The sequence below is a fragment of the Oncorhynchus tshawytscha genome, linkage group LG16 (assembly GCF_018296145.1).
Source record: "Oncorhynchus tshawytscha isolate Ot180627B linkage group LG16, Otsh_v2.0, whole genome shotgun sequence".
Taxonomy (NCBI): Eukaryota; Metazoa; Chordata; class Actinopteri; order Salmoniformes; family Salmonidae; genus Oncorhynchus; species Oncorhynchus tshawytscha.
The window spans coordinates 88,989,786-89,007,501 of record NC_056444.1 but is presented as its reverse complement, the minus strand read 5'-3'; the positions used below and the strand labels follow the sequence as shown (position 1 = coordinate 89,007,501).

Sequence of the window (17,716 nt, the reverse complement as noted above, 5' to 3'; positions counted from 1 at the left end):
CAGGTATACCCTACCATTAACAATATGATGCTGCTCTGCGAGGCCACCCCCCACACCCAGGTATACCCTACCATTAACAATATCATGCTGCTCTCGAGGCCACCCCCACACCCAGGTATACCCTACCATTAACAATATGATGCTGCTCTGCGAGGCCACCCCCACACCCAGGTATACCCTACCATTAACAATATGATGCTGCTCTGCGAGGCCACCCCCACACCCAGGTATACCCTACTATACTATCTGTGTGTGTGAGAAACAGCTGGCGTGTCCATTCTTTCCCCCTGAGATCCAGTGTTCCATTGCCATGGTGATAAAGGAGGTATCATAATAATAGGAGACAGGAAATTATATCATTAACTGGACTGGTGGTCTTCTCTGATTGGTCTGTTTCCTCTCTTCATGTCTTTATCTCTAACCTCCCCCTCTCTCACTCTCCTCTCTCTCTCTCTCTCTCTCTGTCGCTCTGTTGCTCTCTCACTCTCTCTCTCTGCCTCTCTCTCTCTGTCTCAATCTGTCACTCTCTCTCTATCTCTCTTTCTCTGTGTCTCTCTCTGTCTCGTTCTGTTGCTCTCTCTGCTCTCTCTCTCTCTCTTCTCTCTCTCCTCTCTCTCCCTCTCCTCTCTCTCTTCTTTCTCTTCTCTCTCTCTTCTCTCTCTCTCTCCTCTCTCTCTCTCTCTCTCTCTCTCTTTATTCTCTCTCTCCTCTCTCTCTCTCTCCTCTCTCTCTCTCCTCTCTCTCTCTCCTCTCTCTCTCTCTCTCCTCTCTCTCTCTTTCGCTTCTCTCTCTCTCTCTCTCTCCTCTCTCTCTCTCTTTCCTCTCTCTCTCTCCTCTCTCTCTTCTCTCTCTCTCCTCTCTCTCTCCCCCTCTTTCGCTTCTCTCTCTCCTCTCTCTCTTCTCTCTCTCCTCCTCTCTCCCTCTCCTCTCTCTCTCTCTTCTCTCTCTCCTCTCTCTCTTCTCTCTCTCCTCTCTCTCCCCCCTCTCTCTCTCTTCTCTCTCTCCTCTCTCTCCCTCTCCTCTCTCTCTCTTCTCTCTCTCCTCTCTCTCTCTCTCTCTCCTCTCTCTCTCTCCCCTCTCTCTCTCTTCTCTCTCTCCTCTCTCTCCCTCTCCTCTCTCTCTCTTCTCTCTCTCTCTCTCTCTCTCTCTCTCCTCTCTCTCTCTCCCCCTCTCTCTCTCTTCTCTCTCTCCTCTCTCTCTCCCCCTCTCTCTCTCTCTCTCTCTCTCCTCTCTCTCTCCCCCTCTCTCTCTCCTCTCTCTCTCTCTCTCTCCTCCTCTCTCTCCCCTCTCTCTCTCTCTCTCTCTCCCTCTCTCTCCCTCTCCTCTCTGTCTCTCTCTTTCTTCCTCCCCTCTAGTTTCCGCTGGGTAAAGGATGGTAAGAAGGTGAACTGGATGGGACATAATGGTTCTGGAAATTTCACAGCCCATGGCGACAAGCCGCTCAGCGATTACCAAGGACACTACCGTTGCTACGCCGACAACACCCTGGGAACAGCCATGACACACACCGTCAAACTCATCACTGAATGTGAGGCTCACACGCACAAACACATCCTCTCTTGTGTGACTGTACTTAGACAGTAGTTCTGTCATTCCCCTGACAACCATCAACTAGAGACAGCCTAGCCATGATGCCACTCAGCCATCACTATGGCAATGAGAGTCTGTGCTCTGTCACACACACACGTTGAATGGATATTGTTTTTAGTCCAGGACTATCCTCAATCTGTAGAATGGCTATTTAATGTAGGACTAACTTTATGGAGAATACATTGAGGATGTGTCTCAATCCTCTGCATATGCCAGTGTCGCACTTCCTCATCTGTGGTCAGAGGTGAAGGGTGAGAGAGGTGTTTGTCAGACCATGAGACGTCCCTACAATCAGTCTTCTCACCAAAAGGCTGTAGCGTCCGAACAATGGTGTGTCAGGAGACTCGACTGAAGTCTGTACCGTCGATGTGCTAACTTCTGTTTGTAGCGTCCGAATGGTTTGGTCTACAAACTAATTTACGATCCCCAGTGTCACGGGACTCCTTTGAAGGTAACCGGTACTGGTCAAAAATATATAGATGAAGTATGAAAGTAGTTTTGTGCCTACCCAAAACAAGGGGTTATATATGTTGAGAAAATCAGTTCAATATTTCCTGAGCTTTCTTATATCTCCTAGATATAGGACAGACACTACAAAATCTTATTCCTTATGAGGAATTTTTTGACTGTCTTTTTTTTGCCATTTATGAATGTGTTAATCAAAGCATTTCTCTGGGCTATAGAAGTAAAGGGCAAAATCAAATCATGTTTAAATATTTTTTTATACATAAAGGGGTCCTACAATTCAATGACTATTTTAAACAATAACCACCAACGCCTTAGACTCTAGAGATTTAAATGGAGAGTGTAAGGTCCTTGGTGTCGTGAGAGTGAAATCAGGCGCAGGAAAGCAGAGTTCAATAAAGTGCTCCTTTAATGTACACACGGTGAACTACGGTCCCCCCACTTACTGGTGCTCAAACCAGATGTCCCAGACACAGGGAATGAAAACAGTCTAGCACTAAATACACAAACACATCTAATGCAAACACCAGGGTTACAATAATCAATCCCGCACAAAGAACCAGGCGGGCCGGCTGACTAATAAAGCCTCACTAATTATACCCAACTCAAAACAGGTGTACTCAATAAACACATAAGGAGGGGGAGGAAAGAATCAGTGGCAGCTAGTAGGCCGGAGACGACGAACCTTAATCTGTGTCCCAGACACCAACCCATAGACCCCACCAATCAGGGTCAAATATAGACCCCACCAATCAGGGTCAAATATAGACCCCACCAACCAGGGTAAAATATAGACCCCACCAACCAGGGTCAAATATAGACCCCACCAATCAGGGTCAAATATTGACCCCACCAATCAGGGTCAAATATAGACCCCACCAATCAGGGTCAAATATAGACCCCACCAATCAGGGTCAAATATAGACCCCACCAATCAGGGTCAAATATAGACCCACCAATCAGGGTCAAATATAGACCCCACCAATCAGGGTCAAATATAGACCCCACCAATCAGGGTCAAATATAGACCCCACCAATCAGGGTCAAATATAGACCCCACCAATCAGGGTCAAATATAGACCCCACCAATCAGGGTCAAATATAGACCCCACCAATCAGGGTCAAATATAGACCCCACCAATCAGGGTCAAATATAGACCCCACAAATCAGGGTCAAATATAGACCCCACCAATCAGGGTCAAATATAGACCCCACCAATCAGGGTCAAATATAGACCCCACCAATCAGGGTCAAATATAGACCCCACCAATCAGGGTCAAATATAATAAAGTGCAACATGTTAATATTCTAACGTTCATTTTTATTTTGTCACTTTCCAGCCGATATTAATGTGTGTATTTTAGCGGTGCTGGCCAATGTGATTGAATGTAAAATGTAGTACGATGATGATGATGATGGTATGTGTGTTACAGCGACACCGACCCTCCCTAAGCAGAAGAGATCACACAAAACGGCAGAGGAAGGAGCTAGTGTTGTTCTCCACTGCAACCCTCCCAGGAGCTCCACCATCCCTCACATACACTGGATGGACAAGAGTAAGCCCTGGCTGTTTGTGCGGCTGTTTGTTTCTCAGTCTGGTCAGCTGTTTGTGCGGCTGTTTGTTTCTCAGTCTGGTCAGCTGTTTGTGCGGCTGTTTGTTTCTCAGTCTGGTCAGCTGTTTGTGCGGCTGTTTGTTTCTCAGTCTGGTCAGCTGTTTGTGCGGCTGTTTGTTTCTCAGTCCGGTCAGCTGTTTGTGCGGCTGTTTGTTTCTCAGTCCGGTCAGCTGTTTGTGCGTGCGGCTGTTTGTTTCTCAGTCTGGTCAGCTGTTTGTGCGGCTGTTTGTTTCTCAGTCCGGTCAGCTGTTTGTGCGGCTGTTTGTTTCTCAGTCTGGTCAGCTGTTTGTGCGGCTGTTTGTTTCTCAGTCTGGTCAGCTGTTTGTGCGGCTGTTTGTTTCTCAGTCCGGTCAGCTGTTTGTGCGGCTGTTTGTTTCTCAGTCTGGTCAGCTGTTTGTGCGGCTGTTTGTTTCTCAGTCTGGTGCTAGTTTTCATAGGTGCCTTCAGTTTGAATCAGCTGTTTGTGCGGCTGTTTGTTTCTCAGTCCGGTTAGCTGTTTGTGCGGCTGTTTGTTTCTCAGTCCGGTCAGCTGTTTGTGCGGCTGTTTGTTTCTCAGTCCGGTTAGCTGTTTGTGCGGCTGTTTGTTTCTCAGTCTGGTCAGCTGTTTGTGCGGCTGTTTGTTTCTCAGTCCGGTCAACTGTTTGTGCGGCTGTTTGTTTCTCAGTCTGGTCAGCTGTTTGTGCGGCTGTTTGTTTCTCAGTCTGGTCAGCTGTTTGTGCGGCTGTTTGTTTCTCAGTCTGGTCAGCTGTTTGTGCATTGCAGTCCAACTCCATTTTGTTAACCCAGTTAATCTGATCAGTCACAATAGTGAGAATAAAAACGCTGTACTTTATAGGCCCTGTAGAAGTTAAAATGGCATTTATTTTACTAGGCAGGTCAGTGACGGCCTACCGGGAACGGTGGGTTAACTGCCTTGTTCAGGGGAACGGTGGGTTATTACTGCCTGGTTCAGGGGAACGGTGGGTTAACTGCCTTGTTCAGGGAACGGTGGGTTAACTGCCTTGTTCAGGGCTGAACGGTGGGTTAACTGCCTTGTTCAGGGGTGAACGGTGGGTTAACTGCCTGGTTCAGGGAACGGTGGGTTAACTGCCTTGTTCAGGGCTGAACGGTGGGTTAACTGCCTTGTTCAGGGCTGAACGGTGGGTTAACTGCCTTGTTCAGGGAACGGTGGGTTAACTGCCTGGTTCAGGGTAACGGTGGGTTAACTGCCTTGTTCAGGGGAACGGTGGGTTAACTGCCTTGTTCAGGGGAACAGTGGGTTAACTGCCTGTTCAGGGGGCAGAACGACAGATTTTTACCTTGTCAGCTCTGGGATTCGATCTCACAACCTTTTAAATTGGTTACTAGTCCAACGCTCTAACCACTAGGCTACCTGCCAATAAATGATCAATAACTAAGTAATATGTTCTGCATTAGTACGGTGTGTGAGCATGATTCAGAGAAGTTTCCTATGATTTCTCAAAATGGTCACAAGATCAGAAACATCCATCTCCAAAGTGTACTTTTACAGAACAATGTGGCACTACAAGTCTATTCAACAGCGTCAAAAATGAATACATTTTGAAAGATATTGTCTTTTAAACATAATGTTTAAAGGGTCTAGTTTTCATAGGTGCCTTCAGTTTGAATACGTTGAATCCATGATGCATATATATATATATATATAAACATATCTTAGCGTTACATCTTAGCTTAACATTTCTGACAAATTGGAAAATGCAGTGGCTCTAACTGATTATATACAGTGTGTTAAGGCATAGCAGATGATGTGTTTTTCATTAGGTGGAAGTTTAGTTTGTGTATGGATATACTGGATCAAGATTATCTGACAAATGATTTTACCATTACACATTAGCATTTACAGGACATACAGTAAACCTGTTTATATTGGAGCTGAGGTGAAGGGGTAAACCTGGTTTAAATTGGTATTTGGGCTGAGGTGAAGGGGTAAACCTGGTTTAAATTGGTATTGGGCTGAGGTGAAGGGGTAAACCTGGTTTAAATTGGTATTTGGGCTGAGGTGAAGGGGTAAACCTGGTTTAAATTGGTATTTGGGCTGAGGTGAAGGGGTAAACCTGGTTTAAATTGGTATTGGAGCTGAGGTGAAGGGGTAAACCTGGTTTAAATTGGTATTTGGGCTGAGGTGAAGGGGTAAACCTGGTTTAAATTGGTATTTGGGCTGAGGTGAAGGGGTAAACCAAGGTTCTGGTAAGAGTCAATGTTTTGGGCTGAACCAAGGTGAAGGGGTAAACCTGGTTTAAATTGGTATTTGTGGAGGCTATATTTGGGCAGGGGGGGTAAACCTGGTTTAAATTGGTATTTGGGCAGAGTCAATGGGAGGCTAAACCTGGGGTTTAAAGAGTCAATTGGGCTGAGGTGAAGGGGTAAACCTGGTTTAAAGAGTCATTTGGGCTGATGAAGGGGTAAACCTGGTTTAGAGTCAATTGGTATTTGGGGGTTCTGGTGAAGGGTCAAACCTGTGGAGACTATATACAGGGGTTCTGGTACAGAGTCAATGTGGAGACTATATACAGGGGGTTCTGGTACAGAGTCAATGTGGTATTTGGCTGATATGACAGGGGGGGTAAACCTGGTTTAAAGAGTCATTTGGGGCTGATATGAAGGGGTAAACCTGGTTTAAATTGAGTCAATTGGGCTGATGAAGGGGTTCTGGTTTAAAGAGTCAATGTGGGCTGATATGAAGGGGTTCTGGTTTAAAGAGTCATTTGGGACTATATACAGGGGTTCTGGTACAGAGTTAATGTGGAGGCTATATACAGGGGGTACTGGTACAGAGTCAATGTGGAGGCTATATACAGGGGGTTCTGGTACAGAGTCAATGTGGAGACTATATACAGGGGGTTCTGGTACAGAGTCAATGTGGAGACTATATACAGGGGTTCTGGTACAGAGTCAATGTGGAGGCTATATACAGGGGGTACCGGTACAGAGTCAATGTGGAGGCTATATACAGGGGGTACCGGTACAGAGTCAATGTGGAGGCTATATACAGGGGGTACTGGTACAGAGTCAATGTGGAGGCTATATACAGGGGGTTCTGGTACAGAGTCAATGTGGAGGCTATATACAGGGGGTACCGGTACAGAGTCAATGTGGAGACTATATACAGGGGGTACCGGTACAGAATCAATGTGGAGGCTATATACAGGGGGTACCGGTACAGGGTCAATGTGGAGACTATATACAGGGGGTACCGGTACAGGGTCAATGTGGAGGCTATATACAGGGGGTACCGGTACAGAGTCAATGTGGAGGCTATATACAGGGGGTACCGGTACAGAGTCAATGTGGAGGCTATATACAGGGGGTACCGGTACAGAGTCAATGTGGAGACTATATACAGGGGGTACCGGTACAGAGTCAATGTGGAGGCTTTATACAGGGGGTACCGGTACAGAGTCAATGTAGAGGCTATATACAGGGGGTACCGGTACAGAGTCAATGTGGAGGCTATATACAGGGGGTACCGGTACAGAGTCAATGTGGAGGCTATATACAGGGGGTACCGGTACAGAGTCAATGTGGAGGCTATATACAGGGGATACTGGTATAGAGTCAATGTGGAGGCTATATACAGGGTATTACGGTACAGAGTCAATGTGGAGGTTATATACAGGGGGTACCGGTACAGAGTCAATGTGCGGGGGCACTGGTTAGACGAGGTAATTGAGGTAATATGTACATGTAGGTAGAGGTAAAGTGACTATACATAGTAGTAGCAGCGTTAAAGATGTCCTGGTAGCCATTTGATGAGCTGTTCAGGAGTCTTATGGGGGTAGAAGCTGATTAGAACCCTTTTGACCAAGACTTGGCGCTCCGGTCCACTTGCCATGCGGTTGCAGAGAGAATAGTCAATGGCTAGGGTGGCGGGAATCTTTGACAATTTTAGGGACTTCCTCTGACACCGCCTGGTATAGAGGTCCTGGATGGCAGGAAGCTTGGCCCCAGTGATGTGCTGGGCTGTACGCACTACTCTATGTAGTGCCTGGCGGTCGGAGGCCGAGCAGTTGCCATACCAGGCAGTGATGCAACCAGTCAGGATGCTCTCGATGGTGTAGCTGTAGAACCTTTTGAGGATCTGAGGACCCATGACAAATCTTTTCAGCCTCCTGGGGGGAAAAGGCTTTGTCGTGCCCTCTTCACGACTATCTTGGTGTGTTTGGACCATGATAGTTTGTTGGTGATGTTGACACCAAGGAAGAGAGATGAGAATGGGGGCGTGCTCGGTGTCTCCTTTTCCTGTAGTCCACAATCATCTCCTTTGTCTTGACCACGTTGAGGGAGAGTTTGTTATCCTGGCACCACACAGCAAGGTCTCTGACCTCTCAACCAGCTTTAAATTATTGACATTTATAATGAATTGTCTATAACACCCCCCTCTCTCTCTCTCTCGCTCTCTCTCTCTCTCTCTCTCTGTCGCTCTGTTGCTCTCTCCCTCTCTCTCTCTGCCTCTCTCTCTCTGCCTCAATCTGTCACTCTCTCTGCCTCTCTCTCTCTGTCTCAATCTGTCACTCTCTCTGCCTCTCTCTCTCTCTGTCTCAATCTGTCACTCTCTCTCTCTCTCTCTCTCTTTCTCTGTCTCTCTCTCTGTCTCGTTCTGTTGCTCTCTCTCTCTCACTTGCTCTTTCTCTCTGTCTCGTTCTGTTGCTCTCTCTCTCTCTCTCTCTGTCTCTTCTGTTGCTCTCTCTCTCACTCTGCTCTTTCTCTCTCTCTCTCTCTCTGTCTCGTTCTGTTGCTCTCTCTCTCTCTCACTTGCTCTTTCTCTCTGTCTCACTCTCTGTCTCTCTCTCACTTGCTCTCTCTCTCGGTCTCTCTCTCTCTCTCGCTCTCTCCCTCTCTCTCTCTCTCTCTCTCCCTCTCTCTCTCTCCCTCTGTGTCCCTCTCTCTCCCTCTCCCTCTCTCTCTCTCTCTCTCCTCCTCCAGAACTGCTCCATATAGGTCAGAGTGAGCGTGTGACGACAGGTCTGGATGGGAACTTGTACTTTGCCAATGTGTTGAAGAACGACAGTCGAGATGACTACACTTGTAATGCTCAATACATCTCTGCGAGGACCATCCTGCCTAAAGAACCCATCTCACTCACTGTCACACCTAGTATGTATACACTTAATCATCCCAGCTCTAACATACACATGAATGGATACACACACACATGTATGGATACACACACAAACATACACACACATGTATGGATACACACACAAACATACACACACATGTATGGATACACACACACACATACACACACATGTATGGATACACACACACACAAACATACACACACATGTATGGATACACACACAAACATACACACACATGTATGGATACACACACACACAAACATACACAAACATACACACACATGTATGGATACACACACACACCCATACACCCATACCCATTCTCGAAGATACAAAGCGAAGATGTAAACCAGTATGAGATGTAATTCTCTTATTGCCCCTGCCCCGTGGAGGGGGTGCCCCAGAGCGTGACATCTCATTGCCAAATCTTTCCAGCTGTTCCCTCTCTCATGTGAGCCAGATATTATTGAGGAACTGCTCATATGAGAGAAGGAATTCTCACTTCCATAGACAGGAACCTCAATGATGTGGCTCATAGCAGGAAGTTATGTGATGCGTTTCCTGTCTGTAGGTAATGATGTGGCTCATAGCAGGAAGTTATGTGATGTGTTTCCTGTCTGTAGGTAATGATGTGGCTCATAGCAGGAAGTTATGTGATGTGTTTCCTGTCTGTAAGCAATGATGTGGCTCATAGCAGGAAGTTATGTGATGTGTTTCCTGTCTGTAGGTAATGATGTGGCTCATAGCAGGAAGTTATGTGATGTGTTTCCTGTCTGTAGGTAATGATGTGGCTCATAGCAGGAAGTTATGTGATGTGTTTCCTGTCTGTAGGTAATGATGTGGCTCATAGCAGGAAGTTATGTGATGTGTTTCCTGTCTGTAGGTAATGATGTGGCTCATAGCAGGAAGTTATGTGATGCGTTTCCTGTCTGTAGGTAATGATGTGGCTCATAGCAGGAAGTTATGTGATGTGTTTCCTGTCTGTAGGTAATGATGTGGCTCATAGCAGGAAGTTATGTGATGTGTTTCCTGTCTGTAGGTAATGATGTGGCTCATAGCAGGAAGTTATGTGATGTGTTTCCTGTCTGTAGGTAATGATGTGGCTCATAGCAGGAAGTTATGTGATGTGTTTCCTGTCTGTAGGTAATGATGTGGCTCATAGCAGGAAGTTATGTGATGTGTTTCCTGTCTGTAGGTAATGATGTGGCTCATAGCAGGAAGTTATGTGATGTGTTTCCTGTCTGTAGGTAATGATGTGGCTCATAGCAGGAAGTTATGTGATGTGTTTCCTGTCTGTAGGTAATGATGTGGCTCATAGCAGGATGTGATGTGTTTCCTGTCTGTAGGTAATGATGTGGCTCATATGTGTTTCCTGTCTGTAGGTAATGATGTGGCTCATAGCAGGAAGTTATGTGATGTGTTTCCTGTCTGTAGGTAATGATGTGGCTCATAGCAGGAAGTTATGTGATGTGTTTCCTGTCTGTAGGTAATGATGTGGCTCATAGCAGGAAGTTATGTGATGTGTTTCCTGTCTGTAGGTAATGATGTGGCTCATAGCAGGAAGTTATGTGATGTGTTTCCTGTCTGTAGGTAATGATGTGGCTCATAGCAGGAAGTTATGTGATGTGTTTCCTGTCTGTAGGTAATGATGTGGCTCATAGCAGGAAGTTATGTGATGTGTTTCCTGTCTGTAGGTAATGATGTGGCTCATAGCAGGAAGTTATGTGATGTGTTTCCTGTCTGTAGGTAATGATGTGGCTCATAGCAGGAAGTTATGTGATGTGTTTCCTGTCTGTAGGTAATGATGTGGCTCATAGCAGGAAGTTATGTGATGTGTTTCCTGTCTGTAGGTAATGATGTGGCTCATAGCAGGAAGTTATGTGATGTGTTTCCTGTCTGTAGGTAATGATGTAGCTCATAGCAGGAAGTTATGTGATGTGTTTCCTGTCTGTAGGTAATGATGTGGCTCATAGCAGGAAGTTATGTGATGTGTTTCCTGTCTGTAGGTAATGATGTGGCTCATAGCAGGAAGTTATGTATAGAAAATGATGTGATGTGTTTCCTGTCTGTAGGTAATGATGTGGCTCATAGCAGGAAGTTATGTATAGAAAATGATGTGATGTGTTTCCTGTCTGTAGGTAATGATGTGGCTCATAGCAGGAAGTTATGTATAGAAAATGATGTGATGTGTTTCCTGTCTGTAGGTAATGACGTGGCTCGTGGCAGGAAGCCCCAGCTGATGCAACCTCAGGGCCCCCACAGCTCTCACCTGGCCCTCAGGGGCCACAGCCTGGTACTGGAGTGTATACCTAAAGGGCTGTACGTATACATGCATATTACTCTGAGTCAGGAACTCTTTCCAGGTGAACCCAGGGGAACACTATGACCCTTATGGATGTCAACAAGGGATAAGACTCAATCAGATGAAGGGGAGGAGACAGGTTAAAGAAGGATTTGTATTTTTAGCCTTGATACAATTGAGACATGGAGGGGGGGTGCAACTCAATATTAAGAAGGTGTTGTTACACTTAGTGTATATTAGAGATTTACATTTGATTAGGTACACCACGCCGTTCATGAAGATGTTTAGCTCAACAGACAGTGAGTCATGTGGCCGTGGTTTTGCTATAGAAGCAGGCAGTCAGGCATCGCCACATTCAGTGACTGTTCCATTGAACTTTAGATTGGGCAAAGTGACTTTGAGCTTGGTATGATGGTCGTTGCCAGGCTCTCCGGTTCCCCTATCTCAGAAACAGCCGCCCTCCTGGGCTTCTCACTCACGACAGTGTCTGTTACTGAGAACGGTGTGACAAACACATCCAGTGAGCGGCGGTCCTGTTGGCGACAACAGCTCGTTGATGAGAGAGGTCGAAATAACGGTGCAGCAGAACGGCACCTCAGAACACACATCTCAGTTTGTCTTTGTCACGGATGTTGCAGCAGACGACCGGGTTCCTATTCACTAAAAACAACAAGCTGCAGCTCCAACGCCATCACCAACACTGGACAATGAGGGAAACATCAGCTGGTCCAACAAATCCCGGTTCCTGTTGAGTCAGGATTTGGTGTAAGCAGTATGATTCCGTGGCCCCATCCTGCCTGGTGTCAATGGTACAGGCTGGTGGCAGTGGTGTACTGGTGTGGGGAATGTGTTCCTGGCACAAGTTAAGTCCCTTGATACCAAATGAGCAACATTTCCATAGCCCGAAGAATTCAGGCTGTTCTGGAGGGTCCGACCCAGTACTATTATTATTTTATTTCACCTTTATTTCAACGGGGTAAATATATCGAGATCTGCGTCTCTTTTCAAATGTACCCTGCATATACAACTTAAATATACCCAAACCTATACATATTGAAATACAAAAACACAGTCATGGGAAACACAGACATCATAAATCACCCAGAAAAAATGTTACATTCCTCCACAAATAAGTCCCCAATCAATACTTTAAATTGCCCGAAAGGCACCAGAGCATCAATGTGAAATGTATTTGGAATTTTGTTCCAGCAAAACGGTGCATTAAAACTGAAATCAGATTTATCGGTGGAGACCCGAGGAACCTCAAGAGTTCTGTGAACAAGTTAGGCAACTGAGGTGTCTATACTTCAACAGCAAAGGTAGAAAAGGCAGCAGTTTATGAAGTATGGAGTAATGTAGAGAGGGTCTTTAGCCAAGTCCAGCCAACCTTTTGATACAGAATACAGTGATGAGTATTAAAACTGTCCCCTGTAACAAAACAAAAGGGCACTATGGTAGACGGCATCCAAAGGTTTGCACTTTGATAAATAATATCACCATAATCAACAACACATCAAACGGTTTCAAATAATCTGCTTCCTACTGTTTCTGTATGAAAAGCCAACTTTAAATCGTAGCTTCTTAACCATCTACAGTATATGTTTTCGTAAATGTCAAGTCCACATCAATCCAAATGCCTCAGTATTTATATGCGGGAACACGTTTGATCAGAGAACCATCTAATGAGTGAACATGTAGTTCATCTGAAACAGTCTTACGAGAGTTTAAAAACAACCTGTATTAAGTTTAAATCAGAAAGGGATTCCTGCATAGCTATAACAAGGGATTCCTGCATAGCTATAACAAGGGATTCCTGCATAGCTATAACAAGGGATTCCTGCATAGCTATAACAAGGGATTCCTGCATAGCTATAACAAGGGATTCCTGCATAGCTATAACAAGGGATTCCTGCATAGCTATAACAAGGGATTCCTGCATAGCTATAACAAGGGATTCCTGCATAGCTATAACAAGGGATTCCTGCATAGCTATAACAAGGGATTCCTGCATAGCTATAACAAGGGATTCCTGCATAGCTATAACAAGGGATTCCTGCATAGCTATAACAAGGGATTCCTGCATAGCTATAACAAGGGATTCCTGCATAACTATAACAAGGGATTCCTGCATAGCTATAACAAGGGATTCCTGCATAGCTATAACAAGGGATTCCTGCATAGCTATAACAAGGGATTCCTGCATAGCTATAACAAGGGATTCCTGCATAGCTATAACAAGGGATTCCTGCATAGCTATAACAAGGGATTCCTGCATAGCTATAACAAGGGATTCCTGCATAGCTATAACAAGGGATTCCTGCATAGCTATAACAAGGGATTCCTGCATAGCTATAACAAGGGATTCCTGCATAGCTATAACAAGGGATTCCTGCATAGCTATAACAAGGGATTCCTGCATAGCTATAACAAGGGATTCCTGCATAGCTATAACAAGGGATTCCTGCATAGCTATAACAAGGGATTCCTGCATAGCTATAACAAGGGATTCCTGCATAGCTATAACAAGGGATTCCTGCATAGCTATAACAAGCTCTGTTGTCGTTTCCATGATGAGAAACGGAGTGTCATAATAATATTACCATGACGATGAGAAGACAGGACATGACATTGTTAACAGGACTGATGTTCATCTCTCCACTTAATTTCTCTCTCTCTCTCCCTTCATTTTTCTCTCTCTCTTTTCCACATCTGTCTGTATATTTCCCTCCCTCCCTCCAGTCCTACTCCTTCGGTATTGTGGAAGCGTATGGATGTTAATTTGTCGGAGACAGGAGCCTGGACAGATAACCACGGCAGGTGGCTTCGGTTTGACAGCATAACCCAGAAGGCAGACGGAGAGTATGAGTGTCTGGCTTCAAACACACATGGATCCGTCACACACTCCTACACTGTCACTGTGGAAGGTAGGTACACACACACACACACACACACACACACACACACACACACACACACACACACACACACACACACACACACACACACACACACACACACACACACACACACACACAAGGTAGGTACACACACACACACACACACACTGTGGAAGGTAGGTACACACACACACACACACACACACACACTGTGGAAGGTAGGTACACACACACACACACACACTGTGGAAGGTAGGTACACACACACACACTGTGGAAGGTAGGTACACACAAACTGTTTATTATGATGATGATGAAGTTGTTTGAATATTATGTGTGTGTGCGTCTGTGCGTGTGTGTTTGCGTCTGTGCGTGTATAGCTGAGCCGTACTGGGTGAAGGAGCCCCCGTCACTGTTGTACTCCCCTGGGGAGACAGTGAGGCTAGACTGTCAGGCCGATGGTATCCCCACCCCTACTGTCACATGGAGTATAAACGGAGAGCCTGTTGCAGGTACACTCAACAATTTGTTTGTTTCATATTTGATCTAATAATGTTCTAATGTAAAGGCCAGACAGACTAAATCACCATGGAGATGAGAGACAGAGTTTGAATGATTAAATCAACATTCTGAAAGCTAGTTAGTGTCATCTTGTCAGCTTGTGACAAATCAACCAAATAGATGTCTCTTTCTCTCTTGCCTCAAAATGGCTATTGTATTTCTGCTGTCATGGACCTATTATACCCCTTGACATCTGACCCCTGACCTCTAACTCCTATCCTCTAACCCCTTACCTCGAACCCCTGACCTCCAACCCTCGACCTCTAACCCCTGACCTCTGACCCCTGACCCCTTGTTACATGCATTGGTTTTTCCATTTATGTTTTGAGGTTGGACTTCAGCACATCTAGCTCGTTAACTTGTAGGGTGCACCAATTGGTGTCGCTTCGTCAGTCGGTATGTGTTACACCTGTGCTGGTTGTCATCTCGTTAGTGGAAGGTGTTTCACCTGTGTTGGCCCAGGTGATATTTAGGAGTGGCTGGCCCAGTGCTTCAATGGAGCTTGAGAGATGTTAGGAGAGCTACACTTCACATCAGCGGAGATGCGATTTCAATCTCAACCAGTTTAAGTTTGAAAGAAGCCTACATTTGAGTGTTTCCCTTGTCTGTTTTGATCCATATTCTTTTTACTCTCTATCCTAAGTTGTTGTGGGGTTTTCTATTAGTTTGTGCAGCCATGGCAGGTGTCATTCAGAACCCCTTACTAGTGGCTATGCTAACTTTCAGTGGGCACCGCATGGGTGTCTTTCATAACCCCTTACTAGTGGCTTTACCAACTTTCAGTGGGCACCACATGGGTGTCATTCAGAACCCCTTACTAGTGACTATGCCAACTTTCAGTGGGCACCACATGGGTGTCTTTCATAACCCCTTACTAGTGGCTTTACCAACTTTCAGTGGGCACCACATGGGTGTCTTTCATAACCCCTTACTAGTGGCTTTACCAACTTTCAGTGGGCACCACATGGGTGTCATTCAGAACCCCTTACTAGTGGCTTTGCCAACTTTCAGTGGGCACCACATGGGTGTCATTCAGAACCCCTTTTGAATCCCTTTCTGTTATGTTGGTTGATTAAGGGATTTCTTTGTTAGTTCCCTTTGTTGGGAGCAACATTCTGACCTGACCCTTGTCCTCTAATCGCTGATCGCTAACGTCCCTTGACCTCTAATCACTGACCTCTAAACCCTGTTTCTGCTGATCGGAAATCAATGATAATCCCTTTCTCTTTCTATCCTCCACTCCTTCCCTCCTCTTCTTCTCTCCTTCTATCCTATTCCCTCTCTCTCTCCCGCCTCTCCTCTGTATAGAGGTAGACATTGACCCTAGGCGGCGGGTGACCGGAGGGGTGTTGGTCCTAAAAGATGTAGTGTTTGGTGATACGGCGGTGTACCAGTGTGAAGCCACCAACAAACACGGAAATATCCTCAAAAATACATACATCTATGTCATTGGTGAGACACACAAACACATGTATACACACATACACGCAGATAAAAACACACACACAAATATACACACACACACACACATACACACACACACACACACACACACACACACACACACGCACACACCTGAAGTCAGAAGTTTACATACACTTAGGTTGGAGTCATTAAAACTTGTTTTTCAACCACTCCACACATTTCTTAACAAACTATAGTTTTGGCAAGTTGTTTAGGACATCTACTTTGTGCATGACACAAGTAATTTTTCCAACAATTGTTTACAGACAGATTATTTCACTTATAATTCACTGTGTCACAATTCCAGTGGGTCAGAAGTTTACATACACTAAGTTGACTGTGCCTTTAAACAGCTTGGAAAATTCCAGAAAATGATATCATGGCTTTAGAAGCTTCTGATAGGCTAATTGACATCATTTGAGTCAATTGGAGGTGTACCTGTGGATGTATTTCAAGGCCTAACTTCAAACTCAGTGCCTCTTTGCGTGACATCATGGGAAAATAAAAATAAATCTGCCAAGACCTCAAAAAGACCTCATAAAAAACAGACCTCCACAAGTCTGGTTCATCCTTGGGAGCAATTTCCAAATGCCTGAAGGTACCACGTTCATCTGTACAAACAATAGTACGCAAGTTTAAACACCATGGGACCACGCAACCGTCATACCGCACAGGAAGGAGATGTGTTCTGTCTCCTAGAGATGAACGTACTTTGGTGTGAAAAGTGCAAATCAATCCCAGAACAACAGCAAGGACCTTGTGAAGATGCTGGAGGAAACAGGTACAAAAGTATCTATATCCACAGTAAAACGAGTCCAATATCGACATAACCTGAAAGGCCGCTCAGCAAGGAAGAAGCAACTGCCCCAAAACCGCCATAAAAAAGCCAGACTACGGTTTGGAGAAATGGACCATTGTTTTGGAGGAAAAAGGGGGATGCTTGCAAGCAGAAGAACACCATCCCAACCGTAAAGCACGGGGGTTGCAGCATCATGTTGTGGGGGTGCCTTGCTGCAGGAGGGACTGGTGCACTTCACAAAATAGATGGCTCATGAGGGAGGAAAATGATGTGGATATATTGAAGCAACATCTCAGGACATCAGTCAAGAAGTTAGCTTGGTCACAAATGGGTCTTCCAAATGGACAATGACCCAAAGCATACTCCAAAGTTGTGGCAAAATATCTTAAGGACATCAAAGTCAAGGTATTGGAGTGGCCATCACAAAGCCCTGACCTCAATTCTATAGAAAATGTGTGGGCAGAACTGAAAGAGCGTGCGTGAGCGAGGAGGCCTACAAACCTGACTCAGTTACACCAGCTCTGTCTGGCGGAATGGGCCAAAATTCACCCAACTTATTGTGGGAAGCTTGTGGAAGGATACCTGAAAAAAGTTTGACCCAAGTTAAACCATTTAAAGGCAATGCTACCAAATACTAATTGAGTGTATGTTAACCTCTATACCACTGGGAATGTCGATGAAAGAAATAAAAGCTGAAATAAATATAAAATATTATTTTGACATTTCACATTCTTTAAATGAGGTGGTGTTATATTATTTTAATGTTAAATGTCAGAATAATAGTAGAGAGTGATTTATTTCAGCTTTTATTTATTTCATCACCCAGACTACCTTTACAGAGCAGGACCAGACTGGCACCCAGACTACCTTTATAGAGCAGGACCAGACTGGCACCCAGACTACCTTTACAGAGCAGGACCAG

General features: G+C 45.2%; 1 protein-coding gene across 1 annotated transcript in view; it reads left to right on the top strand.

Annotated features, from left to right (window-relative positions):
• The window catches only part of LOC112215276 (neural cell adhesion molecule L1.1), a 65,968-nt gene that overhangs the window by 3,657 nt on the left and 44,595 nt on the right, over positions 1–17,716 (top strand). The window contains exons 4-10 of the mRNA XM_042299967.1: positions 1,356–1,528; positions 3,490–3,612; positions 8,614–8,784; positions 10,976–11,090; positions 13,813–13,997; positions 14,351–14,482; positions 15,840–15,983. Coding sequence (XP_042155901.1) covers positions 1,356–1,528; positions 3,490–3,612; positions 8,614–8,784; positions 10,976–11,090; positions 13,813–13,997; positions 14,351–14,482; positions 15,840–15,983 — 1,043 coding nt within the window. The remainder of the gene's footprint in view (positions 1–1,355; positions 1,529–3,489; positions 3,613–8,613; positions 8,785–10,975; positions 11,091–13,812; positions 13,998–14,350; positions 14,483–15,839; positions 15,984–17,716) is intronic.